Genomic DNA, 17,758 nt, shown 5'->3' with positions numbered 1-17,758 from the left:
CTTGGACTCATCATTTTGGCTGGAAGTGGAAATGAGACCACACCCTCCACTTGTACACTGAGCTGCATGCCTTCTGAGCCATCCAAGATATCAATCCATGAATACTTGCCTCGTATGTCCTCCACCTTTCCCTTTGTAACGATTACTGACTTTTAGCCAAGTGTCTCTGATGCAGGACCTGTCATACTTAGGAATGCCCTCGTCTATCTGAGCAAGAACATATTGTTATTCTTTTGATCAAAATGAGATAAAAATTGAAGGACACCGAGAGACTGAGATTCATCACATAGTTTCATGCTCCTTCTACTCCATAATTATTTCAACACTAAATATTGGTCAGATATTGTCTGCACAGCCTTCAACCTGAAGGTTGACTTTCTTTTTCTTACCTGTATAAATAGTCTCTGAGCCCAGAACTTGATAAAGTCTCTTAGCAATGGGGGTAGAAGGAAGAAACAGTTGCCTGTGGCTAAGCCTGGAGAGAATCAGATAGTGTTCCCAAGTTCGGGAGTTTTCTAGCTTATTTAATAGTTTTGCTCAGAGAATAAATTAAGAGCCCAAATAACATTCATTCCCAATTTTCCCCCTTAAAAATATATAAAGAGATGTAGACAACATATAATATTATGTACATGTATATGTATATTGTGTTTATATGATACAGATAGGCACACACATATACCTTTTTTTAAATTTAAATTCTTTATTGTTTAAAGTATTACATAAGTCTCCTTTTCCCCCCATTGCCCTCTCCCTGGCTGCTTCCATCCCCCAGCACATGCCCCCATTCTCCTACTGTCTGTGTCCATTGGTTATGCTCATATGCATGCATACAAGTCTTTGGTTGATCTCTAACCACCCCCTCCCCAACCTTCCCTCTGAGGTTGGACAATCTGTTTGATTCATCTATGTCTCTAGTTTTGTTCATCAGTTTATGTTGTTCATTATATTCCACAAATGAGTGAGATCATGTGATATTTATCATTCTCCAACTGGCTTATTTCACTTAGCATAATGCTCTCTAGGTCCATCCATGCTGTTGCAAATGGTAGGAGTTCCTTCTTTTTTTACCACAGCATAGTATTCCATTGTGTAGATGTACCACTGTTTTTTAATCCACCCATCTGCTGATGGACACTTAGACTGTTTGTAAAATATTAGCTATTATAAATTGTGCTGCTATGAACATACGTAGGGGTGCATATATCCTTTCTGATAGTGTTTCTGATTCCTTGGGATATATTCCTAGAAGTGGGATTACTGGGTCAAATGGCAGTTCCTTTTTTTATTTTTTGAGGAAACTCCATACTGTTTTCCACAGTGGCTGCACCAGTCTGCATTCCCACCAGAAGTGCCTAAGGGTTCTTTTTTCTCCACATCCTTGCCAGCACTTTTTGTTTTATTGATGATAGCCATTCTGACAGGTGCAAGATGGTACCTCATTGTTGTTTTGTTTTATATCTCTCAATCATTAGTGACTTTGAGCATGTTTTCATATGTCTCTTGGCCTTCTGTATGTCCTCTTTTGAAAAATGTCTACTTAGGTCCTTTGCCCATTTTTTGATTGGATTGTTTATCTTCCTTTTGTTAAGTTGTATAAGTTCCCTGTAATTTATCGAAGATAACATTGGCAAATATGTTCTCCCATGCAGTGGGCTTTCTTGTTGGTTTCTTTTGCTGTGCAGAGCTTTTTATTTTGATGTAGTCCCATTTGTTTATTTTCTCCTTAGTTTCCATTATCCTAGGAGCTGTATCGGTAAAAGATATTGCTATGACATATGTCTGCTATTTTTTTGCCTATGGATTCTTCTAAGATTTTTATGGATTCCTATTTTTTGTTTAAGTCCTTAATCCATTTTGAGTTTATTTTTGTGTATGGTATAAGTTGGTGGTCTAGTTTCATTTTTTTTGCATGTATCTGTCCAATTTCCCCAACACCATTTATTGAAGAGACTGTCTTGATTCCATTGTATGCTCTTGTCTCTTTTGTCAAATATTAATTGAGCATACTAGGTAATGGCTTGGGTCAATTTCTGGGTTCTCTGTTCTGTTCCATTGGTCTATATGTCTGCTCTTATGCTAGCACCACACAGTTTTGAGAACAGTGGCTTTGTAATATAACTTGATATCTGGCATTGTGATCCCTCCAACTTTGTTCTTCTTTCTCAGGATTGCTGCAGCTATTTGGGATCTTTTATTATTCCAGATGAATTTTTGGAGAGTTTTTTCTAGGTCTGTGAAATATGCCTTTGGTATTTTAATGGGGATTGCATTGAATTTGTAGATTGTTTTGGGTAGTATGGACATTTTAATGATGTTGATTCTACCAATCCAACAACACAGTATATTCTTTTATTTGTTTATGTCTTCCTCTATCTCTTTTTTCAGTGTCCTGTAGTTTTCCAAGTACAGGTCTTTTACCTCCTTAGTTAAGTTTATTTGTAGGTATCTTAGTTTTTTTGTTGCAATGGTAAATGGGATTTCTTTTTTAGTTTCTCTTTCTGTGAGTTCATTATTGGTGTATAAAAAAGCCATAGACTTATGGGTGTTAATTTTGTATCCTGCTACATTGCCAAAGTCATTTATTAAGTCTAGTAGTTTTTGATGGAGTCTTTAGAGTTTTTTATGAACAATATTATGTCATCTGTGAATAATGACAGTTTTACTTCTTTTCTAATTTGGATGCCTTTTATTTCTTCTTTTTGTCTGATTGCTATGGTTAGTACTTCTAATACTATGTCAAACAGCAGTGGTAAAAGTGGGCATCCCTGTCTTGTTCCTGTTCTTAGGGGAAACGGTTTTAGTTTTTGCCCATTGAGTATGATGTTGGCTGTAGGCTTTTCATATATGTCCTTTATCATGTAGATATGCTCCATTTATTCCCACTTTGCTAAGAGTTTTTATCAAAAATGGGTGTTGGATTTTGTCGAATGCTTTTTCTGCGTCTATTGATATATCGTGTGATTTTTGTCTTTCAATTTGTTTACGTGATGTTTCACATTTATTGACTTGCGAATATTGTACCAGCCTTGCATCCCTGGAATAAACCCCACTTGATCATGGTGTATGATCTTTTTAATACATTGCTGGATGCGATTTGATAATATTTTGTTGAGGGTTTTAGTATCTATGTTCATTGGGGATATTGGCCTGTAATTTTCTTTCTTTGTAGTGTCTTTATCTGGTTTTAGAATTAGGATAATTCTGGCCTCATAAAAAGAGTTTGGAAGTGTTCCTTCCTCTTGGATTTTCTGAAATAGTTTGAGGAGTATAGGTGTTAGTTCTTTGAATGTTTGGTAAAACTTTCCTGTGAAGCCATCTGGACCTGGGTTTTTTTTGGTGGGAGTTTTTTGATTACTGTTCCTATTTCATCAGTTGTTATTGGCCTATTCAGGTTTTCTGATTCCTTCTGATTCAGTTTTGGGAGATTATATTTTTCTAAGAAGTTGTCCATTTTGTCCCCTATGTCCAGTTTGTTGGCATATAGTTATTCATAGTATTTTCTTACAATCCTTTGTATTTCTGTGGTGTCAGTAGTTACTTCTCCAGTTTTGTTTCTGATTTTATTTATTTGGGTCCTCTGTCTTTGTTTCTTGATGAGTCTAGCTAATGGTTCATCAATTTTGTTTATCCTTTCAAAGAACCAACTCTTGGTTTCATTGATTTTTTTGTATTGTTTTTTAGTCTCTATGTTATTTATTTCTGCAGTCAATCAATGTTGATGTTTCTTTTCTTTCTTTTTAAAAATTCTTTATTGTTTAAAGTTGAAGTTTCTATCTCTCTCTCCCTCTCCCTTCCTCTCTCTCTAAAATCAATAAAAACGTGCTTTAAGAAATGTTCCTTAAATTTTTTTAAAAAGTGTTTTCCTTGAGAAAAGGTTTGAATAATGATAGGTAGGATAATCCCTGGACAGGTAGCTCTGTTGATTAGAGCATTGTCCCAATATACCAAGGTTGTGAGTTCAATCCAAGATCAGGGCACACACAAAAAGCAACCGATGGATACATAACTAAATGGAACAACAAATCAATGTTTCTCTCTCTCTCTCTCTCTCTCTCTCTCATGAATAAATAAAAATATTTTTTAAAAAGAATGAGGGATAACAAAGATTTTTTTATTTTACATATTTCATAATATCCTGTGTTCTTTTAACTTTGTATAGAGATTATATTTATAACTAAAAATTGTATAATTAAAATAACTCAAATTTGAAAATAAAACCTTATTAAAAAATCCAAACAAACCTCAACATTCATAAAGCTTATATGGCTTCTAGTAATACCCCTCAAAAATAGAGGTTGTAATAAGCATTCAATCCCGTGGAGGAAAACAATACCTGTATGTACAGAATAATCCCAATAATGTAAAAGCATATATATTATAGATATTTAAATAGAAAAAGTCTATAAAGCAATATATAATTGTTCATGATTTTTTCTCATTGTAGTAGAATTAGAGGTGAATTATTCTTTATACTTTTGTATTTTCCACATTTATAAACCTTAAGTGGCTTCTAGTAATACCCTTCAAAAATAGAGGTTGTAAGTAAACACTCAACCATAGTGGGGGGAAACAAGCTTTAAAGAATAAAAATTCTGGCCCTAGCAGGTTTTGGTCAGTGGATAGAGCATTGGCCCATGGACTGAAGGGTCCCGGGTTCAATTCCGGTCAAGGGCATGTACCTTGGTTGCAGGCTCAATCCGGGACTCATGTGGGAGTGTGGGAGGCAACCAATTTATATGTCTCTCTGACATCGATGTTTCTCTCTCTCCCGCTCCCTTCCACACTCTCTAAAACTCAATGGAAAAATATCCTTGGATGAGGATTAACAACAACAAAAAGAATAAAAATTCTGTTCCTGACTTTTCTGATCCTATAGCCAGGACACCCAGAAAGACCCTGCATGCCAGAAAGAATACATGGAGGTGAAGATCTATCTACCCCCAGCTGCCCTGATAACCATCTTGTGAAAAGTCACTAGTCCCCTCTCCATTCCACATCATTGGCCATTCTCTGGCTCAGGAGTGCCAGGAAGCTTTCCCAAAGCCAGTAAGAAGCTTCACCAATGTTAAACGTCACTTCCTAGTGAAAAGGAATATAGTGGAGGGGGGCTTGCAACCCATTTTAGCATCTGGTTAAAACTGTAGTCTTACTTCCCCACTCTGGCTGACTTGGGTGGAGCTGTGGAGCATGACCCCAAGGCCCTGCCAAGACTGATTTGGGCAGAGCTGCGGGGACACTCAGGTTCCTGTCACAGGAGGAGATATATAGGTCAGAGTCTCCCCACAAGTTCAGTTCAGGCTTTGGATCCAGAATAACCCTGGAGTAGCAGATCTGCGAAATAAAGCTTATACTTTCCTCCCTCAGAGTGCTGGCTGATTGGTCTCCAGGGCATTCTGCCACAACACTAGATCAGACAGTTCACCAGGACAGACTATCTCTCCTACTCACCATCATTCTGTCTCCTTCTGACCATTGACACCCTAGCACTCTCACCGGCTCCCTGAGATGTCTGTCTCATCTGGAGCTACCCCAGAAACTGGATGGCATCACTAGCATTGTGTCTGTATTTAAGATTCAATAAAGCAAGAGGAAGACAAGGCATGGCTCTCATGAGTACACCTAAGTCTTAGCAAAACAGTACTGCAGGAAAAGCTTATTCTCATCTTTGGTGGCTTTCCCCTGTCCCATCCCTTTCCCTTTACCAGCATTTGGTTTGCCCAGGGCTCTCCATATTGAACATAACCAATTCAGCAATAATTGAAAGACTTAATGAAGGAACTCAATTCATTGAAGCATAAAACAGTTTTTGTTTTAATCAATAGCATTCCCCCAACTCACCTTTGTGAGAGCCCCTTAATAACTCCTTGGCCAGATTTCATACTATTCCTGTCATTGTAAGTTGTGCTGGGGTGGTACTGTTTGGGTATTTAAACAGTAGTGTTGTTAATATTAAAAGTTTGATATAAAACAACAAAGTCAAAATGTGTCTCTTCCACTTTTAGCACTCCCTAAGCCAATCTGTGACTTTGGGGGAGTGTGGTCTGCTTTTGGTATGGTATACCCTGCCCTTTCCCTCTCTCTTTGAACTCCTTATTCTCATCCATGGTGGCTGTCTGGAGCCCCTGTAGTTCTCAATCTTGACTGCACATTTGAATCATCTTGGAGTTTCAAAACTACCAATGTCTGGGCTTAATACCCAGAGATCCTGGTTGAATTGCTCTCAGGGGAGGCCTGGACATAGGACTTTTCAAAACTCCTCAGGCGATTCTAGCTAAGGCTGAGCACCATTGCTGTGGACACTTATAGACACTCACTACAGAGAAGAGAGCAGGGAGGCAGATGCTGTCTAAGTGGGAAGGGAATCTGGGCTGATTCCCTCTGGCCTGATGTTCCTGGGTTCTCCTGGTATGAAGGATCCATATAGGTATATTGGTTTCTTTGGAGGAATAGGGCTGAGGGATCAGTTTAATCCCAGCTCTGTGCCCCAATGCTGAGCTGCTCTCCCAATGGTGTATTCCCTCTAACCCCTTCTCTGGGATGGGTGGGCATCAAATGGCTTGACTTCTACCCTCACCACAGTTCTCTTCCACAGGAACCAATTTTTTGGCATGTTTTAAGAGCCATGGAGAACTGGAATGATAGCTGGTGTCCTCAACTTCTTCTCAGGCACAATCCTATCTAATAAAAGACAAAAAGGGTAATTAACCGTACCTCCGATATGCTTCCCATTGGCTAATCAGCGAGATATGCAAATTAACTGCCAACTAAGATGGCGGTTAACCGCCAACAAAGATGGCGGCTAATTTGTATACTGCAGGCAGGGCGGGACAGCGCAAGCCGCCATTCAGGTCCCCATGTGCGACCTGGGGTCAGAGGCTCAGGCAAAGCAATTGCTGATTGCCTCGCTGGAGCCCTCGCCCGCCCACTGGAGACACGGGGCCCACTCCCGTGTGTGATCCGGGGGCAGGCGGGGGCTGGGGCGAAGGCAAGCAGTGCCGATCACCTTGCCCAAGCCCTCGCCCGCCCACTGGAGACAGGTCCCAATGCGACCTGGGGGCAGGCGGGGGCTGGGGGGAAGGCAAGCAGTGTCCATCTCCTCGCCGAGCCCTCGCCCACCCACCGGAGACAGGGGGCCCAATCCTGGGCGCCCCTTCCTGCTCGCAGCAGAGCCCGAGGAGTCTGTGAGCATCCTACCAGCCTTCCAAAGTGTAATAAAGTGCATTTCCTGTGAGGAGAAGCCCGGGCCGGGGGTGCGTGGACAGGCGCGGGGCCCTCCAAGGGCTGGTGGCTTCAGGCCCAGGCTGCGTGGCCAGGCCACTCGGAGTGCTCGGAACCGGTGCGAACCAATGTGCCTAAGGCCGGCAGTTCACGCTCTTCTGGCCAGTGCGGAGCTGCAGGCTTGGCCCGCCCCCATGTCCTCCGCACCGGGGTCACGCTCATACTGCGTGGCTACCAGCCTCCAGCCTGGCTCCCGCCTGGGGTTGGGGTAGGCGCCAAGCACAGGCAGAGGCCAGAGGAAGAACCCCAAATCCTTAGCCGGACCGACCTTGGGCCCTGGAGGGAAGGAGGTCGTAGATGCCAGGAGAGCCTGAGAATAGGGAATCCCAGGAAGAGGCACCTGGAAAGTGTAGTGAATTGCAGGAGAGGGTGGAACAGCCACACACTGGCAAACCCTGCCCGCCCTGGGTCAGTGATGCAGGCCCCAAGTGCTCCTGGGCTTTGCCTTGCATCGTGGGGTCACGCTGCCCGTGGGCCGGGCAAGCAAGGGCCACCCCAACCTGTGAAGTTTCGCACACAGGTGGGGAGGCCAGGTTTGGGTGGGTTTGTCAGGCCCAGGGAAGGAGCCTTCGCTCTCTGCGCCAAGACGGTGGCCAAGGGGCCCTCCGGAGACATGTGGTGACTGAACCCAAGCCAGGCCGGAGTCCTGCTCGCACTGAGAGGCAAGTAACTGGGCACCGCGCCCCAAATGCATGGGGAGCACCAGCAGCCTCCTCTCTCCTGCCCTGGAAGGTGGGAGGCCTGGCGGGATTTACAGGTAAAACGCAGACACTGATGGGTCCCAGACCCCTTTTCTTTGTACACAACCCCCCCACCCCCATCATTCTGTGAGGCTAAGGTTCCTGAGCCCAGATCCAAGGACTGCAAAAGGAACAATTCTCCCAGTGAGAACATGCAGGCACCTCCTGCCAAGGTGGCCAAGTTTGACAAACAGTGCCTCCTGGGGTGGGGAAAGCAGAGTGCCACGGAGCAGCGCCGGCTCCCAGCTACCCCGTAGGCAGGTGGCCACCACGGCTCCCTGCTGGCCCCAACAGCTGGGCGGCGGCCCCTGTGTGTCCGGTGCACCTAGGCCTCGCTGACCTCGTGACCCCCAGAGCACGCACCCGCCTCCTGGTCCTAATTGCCTCTCCCCACTCCACACACACACACACATGCATCTGCAAAGGCGGGAACAAGGCTCAGGCGGCTGAGTCCACGCCCTTGCTGGCGAAAGTCACACTCCAAGTGACCAGCTGTGTGAGGGGCAGTGGACACTCATTCGCTCACTCTCTCCCTGGAAAATCCAGGGCGCACCTCGGCTCCTGCAACATGCGGAATTAGAGATTGAACCGTTTATTGCCTCCTAACTTTTCTCTGGTTTCTTTGGTCACTCACTGTGACTGCCCCCACTGTTCTGAGTGGGCCCTGGGGGCTCCTCAGCCAGACCACAAATCCCCAAATCAAACACTTGCTTTCAGAAAGCTGGGCTTCTCTCAATGCACCCCGCAACCTAAAAGGTTGCCCCTCCGTGAAAAGCTCGGAGGAGCACCGAGCTGGGAAAGGACAGCTGGTGCGTGGCAGGGTCCCTGGGACCCGAAAAGGTGCAGAAAAAAAAATTTTTTTTTAATACATTTCAATTTCAAGAAGTAAAAACAAAACCAAGAAAGAAAACCTATGCTTTCGGAGCCTGAACATCCACAGAGACCTCAGCGCGATCCCAAGCCGCCGCCCACCCCAGCGTGGGATCCGGTCCTGCCATCTGTGACCGGGGGAGATGGGGCAGACACCGTGGGATTGGGCATGCCATCGGCCACCAGACCAGTGCACAATTTTTTGTGCACGGGGCTTCTAGTAATAATAATAATAACAAAAAAAAAATTGTCAATAGCATCATTTATTCAGCACCTGAATCTGTGTCAAGAATTGCATTATTTAGTTTATATGTTTTCTTATTAAATTATCAAAACAATCCTGCCAGGAGGCATTAATCCCCATTTTATACATGAGGAAACAAAAACTCAGCCATTTCATAGTTTACCCAGCATCACACAGGAAGAGGGTAACAACAGAGTTGAAATTCAGTTCTGACTACAAAGCAACAACCTCTTAATCATTTTATTCTACCTGAACTCAGGTCCTCCCTTAAATAATATGGCTGTTTTCTGCTAAAGACCTCTAGTGCTATAATCCAACAAGGAGACCGATGGTGGCAATCCCTGGCTGAGACAGACCGCCAGATGGAGGAAAGTTACTTTACTGCTTACCCTACCCCCCACAACAATGAATGAGGCAGTGCTTATGGGCAAAAACACTTTGGACCTGGTACCTACTAGAAATATCCAGATTTTTGCAGCTCACAGTTTCACCCACTCATCAGAGGCATGTCTCAACTTTCTGTTCCCAGGACCCATTAATCATTTACAGCATGTTGATTGAGATTTTAACCTGGGGGTCAAGGTAAACAAACAGTTTACACAACAAAAATCTATAAAGACTGATTAATCAATAGTGTGTGTGTGTGTCTGTGTATGTTTAAAAAGTCTGTATAAAATTCTCTGCTGTGGTATACCATAGCAAGGGATGGTTTTCCTGTTTTAACAAAATGAAGACATTCACTGCCGTTCAGCTTTCCATCCTTTGGATCACACTTAGATATTCCTATGCTGTGAGTCCCATAGTCTGCAATGCTACTGAGCCCCTGGCTGGGAAAGCTCTAGACCTGATCAATAAAGGACGTTCGAATGGCTACCTTTTTCAGTTGCTGCGGGTCGCTGATGCCCACCTGGACAAAGCGGTAAGGAATTGCCAATGGCAGAGCTAAGTTGGGAAACCATGCACCAGGGGCAAGTGTGGCGCTAGCCACTAAGCCTACTGCTTTGCACAATGGAATGGCCTTGGTCAGGGTTTTCTGTTTGGTTTCTTCTGCTGCTCTAGAATGTTCTTTTTTTTTTTAAACTAACGTCTGTTATTAGTATGTTCTTAACTATGAATCAATCTGTGAATACTTATAAGCACTGACGTTGAATGCAATCAAATGCAAAGTGTTATAAGAGAAAAATTAGAATGAACTGTAAGCCTTGCCCTTAAGGAAATAAGAATCAGCTCACACATTTACACACACACACACACACACACACACACACACTGTATAAGGGAGGATATATTTAAGTGACCGAGTATTATAGATGCTGGACAATCTAATGAAAGGAGATCTATTACCATTGAATAAGAGAATGCTTCATTTGGGAAATCCAAATGAAGCAGATTTGAACAGGAAGATGGGCTGGGTTAAAGGCATTCCAGGGAAATTCCAGGAATACCACCTCTATGTGGGTAAGAAATCAGGAAGGAGAGTATTAGAGAGTAATTACACACAAGCAGGGGAATTCCAGAAGTTCTATGTGAGATTTGCACAGAAAGCAGGGTGGAAGAAATAATGTAGGCTTATCCTGATGCAAAGCAAGCCTACTGTCCTCACTTTGATCAGCAATTTTCAACTGGTGTGCCACAGGAATTTTTAAAACATGCAATACCTGATTATTTAGTCAGGGTCACTGACCTCTTATTCCTTAGATTGTCAAATGGAAAAAGGGCAACAGCCCACATACCAAAGCCATACAATGTGAATGAATCAAAATTATACCTATTTTCTTTTTTGTCAGATCAGCAAATATAAAATATATATATTTTTAAAAATGACAATAGCCAACACCACAATAGCCATCTGGTGTGAATGAATAAAAATTATACCTATTTTTTTATATATATATATATATATATATATATATATATATGCCACAGAATTTCAGTAATTAGTGTATATGTGCCATGAGATGAAAATATTGAAAATTACTGACATAGATTATATACTTACTTTGAATAGATTTGAGGGCTTGATAGAGATTAAGGAGGGAGGCCTCTCTTCACCACTCCCCAAAATAACCTACCCTTTGGAGGAACCACTAAAATCAGGGAGGTCAGACAATAGAGCATCACAGAGGACAAACAGATAACTTGATGCTTCTTAAAATATTAGATGTGGAGGCTCTACATGTTGCAGAGAATGAGTGCAGGGACTCGGGATTCAACTAGCAACTTAGTGACTACTAGTCCCAGTCCAGAATCTCTGCCACATTATAGGACACAGGATGAATTAGCCCAGGGCTACCTCTGAGTGGAGGCAGGGAGCACAGTGTACCTGGGGAGATGGATGCAAATGGGCATGGGCTTGACCTAGAAAGATGTATTACATGTTCAGGAATGAGGAAATGAAGACAGACCAAGGCGGTGGGATTTATGGCAATGAGAATGAAAAAAAAAAGACATGAGATATTTTAAAGAAAGACCATTCAAGGCCTGGTGATTGTATAGCAAAAGCAAAGGAAGAAATCAAAGCTAATGTCACATTTTTTTTTTAAGCCAACGACTAAGGCAAGAAATAATTAATGGTGTCATTGACAAAAGGCAAGATAAATTGAGAGAAGTAGCTGGTTTTTAAAAGAAGAGCTGATTTTAGGTTTGGGCAAGTTGAAATTAAGGCAAGAAGTCCAAGTTCAGGAAAGAGCTGGGTGAGAGGACACAATTGTGCATACAGATTGGAGCTCGTGATGTGGCTGTCATCAGTTATAATTTCCAGGTTTACACCTTCAAAATATCTGCCCAAACAAATGGTGCTATTTAGTGATTGTTTTTTAAAACTCATAAACAGAAGCAACATCATGATCAGTTAAAAAGAACATTTGGAAGTAACTTTTCCAAGCTATTTATTCAAATAAATAGATGAAATGACACAAAAGTAGACATCTGCAATGATTTGGAAAGGAACAGAAATTCTGTTTAAGAAATCAAGAGATTGTTTCTAATGAAAACATACTGGGCTCCCACGTGTTACTCACCTGTTGCTTTCTTGGAATTTTTCAGGAATCCACAGATGTCTATTATCTAGTCTTAGATGTGAAAGAATCTGACTGTCCAGTCCAATCCAGAAAACACTGGGATGACTGTGAGCCAAGTATTTCTAGATATCTATTTGATATAGTAAGTAAACATGATACCATTCTCCTCATTTTATTATTCTTGACTTCTGTCTACTCTGTTTTCTGAGGGTAGCTATATTCCACAGCAAAAGAGGAAGACGAAGACCAGTTTGTCTTTTGAGTCATGAAGAGTATGTCGACCTTGAGTAATATTCTCTTGAGAGCCATACCTAGGAACCCAGTTCAAGATATGTCAATGGGACTTGTTATAGCATGACCAGCTACAACCTTGTGCAAATCGCCTAATGTTGCTAGATGTCCGTCTCCTCAGCTGTAAAATAAGAGGAGGAGGTTGGAGTAGATAAACTATAAGGTCCTATCTGGCCCTGATAGTCTATTGGTCTAGAATCTATGAACTTGTACTTGTGTCCTATGAAGACTGGTCCCATGACCAGGAGTGGCCAAAAGGGATTATTGCAATTATCATGAGGAAGGGGATCTTGTGCTGCTTTGCACATGGGTAATCTGATCCCAGGCTGTCTGCCACTGGAGGAGAACACAAAGATGAAAAAGCACAGATCTAAGATTTTAGTTCCAGAAAATAAGACACTTACATACCTAGAAATTTAGCATTTATTTCTTCTTGAAAATGTTTGAGATATGGCCATGATCTGTTTAAACAGTTTATCTGTGGTTCTCATGAGGGTTTTGGGTGCCTATGTTATTAACTCACAGAAATAGATTAAGAAAATACAGGTTTGAAAGAGGAATTGTTGAGGGGGATGAGCAGCGGCCGTGCCTCTCAGCACCTGAATGACGCGTTTCCACCAGCGTGCCACGCTGCCTGGACAGCCTCCATTGATTCACACTGGCTTTATTGAGCATCATCCAGGTTCCAGTCACTAATTTTCACAACAACCCTGCAGGGAGGTTATTACTAGTCACATTTTACAGGGGAGGAACTTGAGGTTTAGAGAGGTTAAATAACTTGTTCAAAGCCACACAACTAGAAAATGACAATGCTTAGAAGCTCTGCTTTCAACTGCCTCTGCTTGCATTTCTAACTTCAACAATTCTTCAGGGCAAAGTACCACCTTGCTGGGCAACTAAGGCATCATTCCTTGTTATTCTTCAAGAGCAGTTGCAATAACATTCCATGATTGTGCTACAGGAATAGAAAGATTGGGGAGGAACCAAGATGGCAGCATAGGTAAACACCTGAACTTGCTGCCTCGCACAACCACATCAAAACTACAACTAAAAGACAAAATGGATATCATTCAGAACCATGGGAAGGCTGGCTGAGTGGAAGTCCTACAACTAGCGGGAAAGAGAAAAGCGCATCTAGACTGGTAGGAGTGCAGAGGTGCGGAAGAGCAGAGCTACAGAGGCCGAGAAACAGGATGGCAACTGGGTACGCTGTGGTCTTTTTCAATTGGGAGGGAGATACAAGTCCCCAACTGCTCTGAACTCCAGTTCCGGGTGAGACTCTGTGGACCCAGACTCATACAGGGAGAAACTGGACTGTCTAGCATTGGGCCAGAACTCGAGGGTGGCTTTCTCTCAGAGGTGCTCACAATGTTCATTGTTCCTGCACCAGGCCATGGGACACAGAGACCCAGGGACCTATCCGGGGCAGGGGCGATGAGCAACCATTGCTGTTTGCACTGCCCCAGGATTCCCTGGGACCCCGCCCCACCCAATTTACAACCCCACCCAAGCTATGTGCAGAGAATTTTGCATATGAATGGCCTGGCCTTTTGCAACCTAAAACCTAACAAACTGAAGCTGGGTCAAAGAACACAAGAGCTTCCAAAATAAGGCCTAGGGTTCATCAGCAGCCTGCATTGCTTCACAGCTGTTCCTCATCTGGGCACCTCCAAACCCCAAACAAAGAGGAGGAATCTGCAGATGTCTCTGTAGCTCCTGCTGGGTGGCCTCAGGCAGTGGCTGAATTTGCAACTCCTTGGAAATCTAAGAGCCAGTGTATCCAGTAGTCAGAGTGAGACCACACCAGATTACAACTCTTCAGAACCATAAGAGACACACTCAGGGGGCAGACTCAGTGAGCACCAAAGCCCCACTGAAGCAAGTCCTGCCCCATAAGGGTGTTTCCAGCACAGCAGTTTTCTTATTGTAGACACAACTGGTCCTCACAGGCAATTGGTCTGGAGTTCAATTTCTCCCAGTGATACCAACAGCAATCAAGGCTTAACTACAACAAGATTGTGCACACGACCCACAAAGGGGTGCACCAAGAGCATCTACGTCAGGTGACTAGGGAGGCTGGGCCACTGGGCCCTATAGGACACCTAGCACACAAAGCCACTCTATTAACACAGGGAAGCAGCCAAAATGCGGAGACAAAGAAACATGTCACAAATGATTGCAAAAATTTGCTAGAAGCTGTCAATAAACTTGAGGAGAGAGTCACGAAAACTAATGAGACCCTCGATGCTATGATAAAGAACCAACTAGAAATTAAGCATACACTGACTGAAATAAAGAATATTATACAGACACCCAATAGCAGACCAGAGGAGCGCAAGAATCAAGTCAAAGATTTGAAATACGAAGAAGCAAAAAACACCCAACCGGAAAAGCAAAATGAAAAAAGAATCCAAAAATACGAAGATAGTGTAAGGAGCCTCTGGGACAGCTTCAAGCGTACCAACATCCGAATTATAGGGGTGCCAGAAGAAGAGAGAGGGCAAGATATTGAAAACCTATTTGAAGAAATAATGACAGAAAACTTCCCCTACCTGGTGAAAGAAATAGACTTACAAGTCCAGGAAGCGCAGAGAACCCCAAACAAAAGGAATCCAAAGAGGACCACACCAAGACACATCATAATTAAAATGCCAAAGGCAAAAGACAAAGAGAGAATCTTAAAAGCAGCAAGAGAAAAACAGTTAGTTACCTACAAGGGAGTACCCATACGATTGTCAGCTGATTTCTCAACAGAAATTATGCAGGCCAGAAGGGAATGGAAAGAAATATTCAAAGTGATGAATAGCAAGAACCTACAACCAAGATTTACTCTACCCAGAAAAGCTGTCATTTAGAATTGAAGGTCAGATAAAGAGCTTCACAGATAAGAAAAAGCTAAAGGAGATCATCACTGCCAAGCCAGTATTATATGAAATGCTGAAGGGTATTCTTTAAGAATAGAAAGAAGAAGAAAAAGGTAAAGATAAAAATTATGAACAACAAAGTGATAAATACATATCTATCAACAAGTGAATCTAAAAATCAAGTGAATAAAAAATATGATGAACAGAATAAACTGGTGAATAGAATAGAATCAGGGGCATAGAAAGGGAGTGGACTGACAATTCCCTGGGGGGAAGTGGATGTGGGGGGTGCGGGAAGAGACTGGACAAAAATCGAACACCTATGGATAAGGATAAGTGGGGGGGGGCGGTTAAGGGCATGGGGTGTGGTGGGAACCGGGTGGAGGGGAGCTATGGGGAGAAAAAAGAGGAACAACTGTAATAATCTGAACAATAAAGACTTATTAAAAAAAGAGAGAGGATTTGTTGAGAAAGCACAAATAAATTTTAAAGGATAATAACGTATGTTGCATCACTTTTTTTGTGTCTTCATATTCAATCTGAAGAAAGCAGTACACAATGATAAACTTCTCTTTCTTACAGGTGATTGGACAGTGTAAGGTAATAGCTACAACACGTTTGAGTGCATTTCAGGACCTTAGAGTGAATGACTTCAACTGCACCACAAGCTCTGGTATGATAATCTGTTAAAATACTACTTAATTCTAGATTGATATAGAATTCAATCATACAGTGGTATTTAACATATAATACTATGATATACATATCAAAAATGGTCCCTACCTATGCTCATGGACTTATTACTCACTCTCCTGTAAAGAGTCACAAGAGGGTTTCCCCCTGTTATTGATACACTTTACAAAAAATTAAATATATAAAAAATAGAAAGCTACATAAGGCAGTAGAGCATCATTATAGAGAACATAGGCTCTGTCTGGAGTCAGATTTGCTTGAATTTGAATCCCAATCTCATAATTTCCTAGTTGCATGGTCTTGAGGGAAAGTTACTTAACATGAGGAATGTGTAAAATAAAACTAATAATAGTATTAGCTCTTTGGGTCTTTGTTAGAATTAAATATGATGTTCTGTGTGGTACACTTTCAAAGTATTTAGCAATATATTTACTTCAACATCTAAAACTTATGTATTAATGCTACAGTTTACACAGCAGTCTCATTTAATCTCATTACAAGACTGAAGATTATGAGACTTTCTATTTTAGAGTTAAAAGATGTTCAAAGAGATTAAATTACTTGGCCTCATAAAACACCCCAAATATGTTGAACCTAAACCTGCCCCACCAGTGTTGAATATAAAGTTTATGTTCTTATTATGTACTTTCCCCAAGAGAATTATCACAGAGTTCCTTTAAAAATAACAAATTTCCTCATAATTCAATATACAAAAATTCAGCAGCCAGCAACTCCTTCAGGAGTTTGCCTTAAAGAAGACTGAGCTGTATCTTCTCTCTCTGGGCAAAACTTCATTTTAATGATGCTCTCCCTCCTTGGCAGAGACAGGAAGAGTTTATTAAAATATTCACACTTTACGAATGATGGGGTTAGGGCATGTGAATAGGGTAACAACTTGACTTGAGCATCAGAAGGATCTGGGTTTAAGTTTAGCTCTGCTGTTGATTAGCTGATTTGCTGGAACAAGTTTCTTGGCCTCTCCAACCCTCAATTCACCCATCTGTAACACAGGAGCTATTGTTATTGATTCCATCATGCATATATGTATTAAGTCACAGCATTGACAGTGCTATTTAGCCAGAAAACTATCATCTTCTTTCTCCAGTCTTTTCCGCATTGGCCAATACTAAAGACAGCCCTGTACTCTTGGATTTCTTTGAGGAGACTGAGGTCTACAGAAAACAAGCAGAGAAAGTCCTTGAGATGTACAAAAAGGAGAATGGTGACTTTGCCTCTTTCAGAGTGGACCAAGTGGAGAGAGTCGGCCAAGGCATAAGTTTCCACTAATGTCCAGCTGGAGTCTGAGGGCCCAGGCTCCAATCTCATAGGCACAAATTCAGTTGCATTGACCCTCTCCCCACTGGCCTCCTTGGGCCAGATGATTTTTATTATTATAATTTTTAACTTATAGGTAATATTCAATATAATATTAGTTTCAAGTGTACACAAATTTAAAAAGATACATGCATCCTTAAATTCACTGCAGCATTATTTACAATAGATAAGATATGGAAGCAACCTAAGTGCCTATCAATAGATGATTAGATAAAGAATATGTATTGTATATCTACTAGAGGCCCAGTGCACGAAATTTTTGCACAGGGGGGGTCCCCTCAGCCCAGCCTGCACCCTCTCCAATCCGGGACCCCTCGGGGGATGTCTGACTGCCGGTTTAGGCCCGATCCTGAGGATCCTAAACCAGCAGTCAGACATTCCTCTCACAATCCAGGACTGCTGGCTCCTTATTGCTCTCCT

General features: G+C 42.3%; 1 protein-coding gene across 2 annotated transcripts in view; it reads left to right on the top strand.

Moving 5' to 3' along the window:
• Nucleotides 1-9,797: 9,797 nt before the first annotated feature.
• Nucleotides 9,798-17,758, top strand: part of LOC102260453 (histidine-rich glycoprotein) — a 13,919-nt gene continuing 5,958 nt past the window's right edge. The window contains exons 1-4 of one of the 2 annotated variants that reach the window (XM_014530392.1): nucleotides 9,798-10,054; nucleotides 12,181-12,297; nucleotides 15,893-15,983; nucleotides 17,109-17,275. In XM_014530392.1, the coding sequence (XP_014385878.1) occupies nucleotides 9,863-10,054; nucleotides 12,181-12,297; nucleotides 15,893-15,983; nucleotides 17,109-17,275 (567 nt within the window). In that variant the 5' untranslated portion in view covers nucleotides 9,798-9,862. The remainder of the gene's footprint in view (nucleotides 10,055-12,180; nucleotides 12,298-15,892; nucleotides 15,984-17,108; nucleotides 17,276-17,758) is intronic. The other variant, XM_014530394.1, reaches the window with a different exon arrangement.

Source organism: Myotis brandtii, unplaced genomic scaffold (assembly GCF_000412655.1).
Source record: "Myotis brandtii unplaced genomic scaffold, ASM41265v1 scaffold118, whole genome shotgun sequence".
Classification (NCBI taxonomy): domain Eukaryota; kingdom Metazoa; phylum Chordata; class Mammalia; order Chiroptera; family Vespertilionidae; genus Myotis; species Myotis brandtii.
The sequence above is the reverse complement of the archived record's forward strand: the minus strand, read 5'-3'. Positions and strand labels throughout refer to the sequence as shown.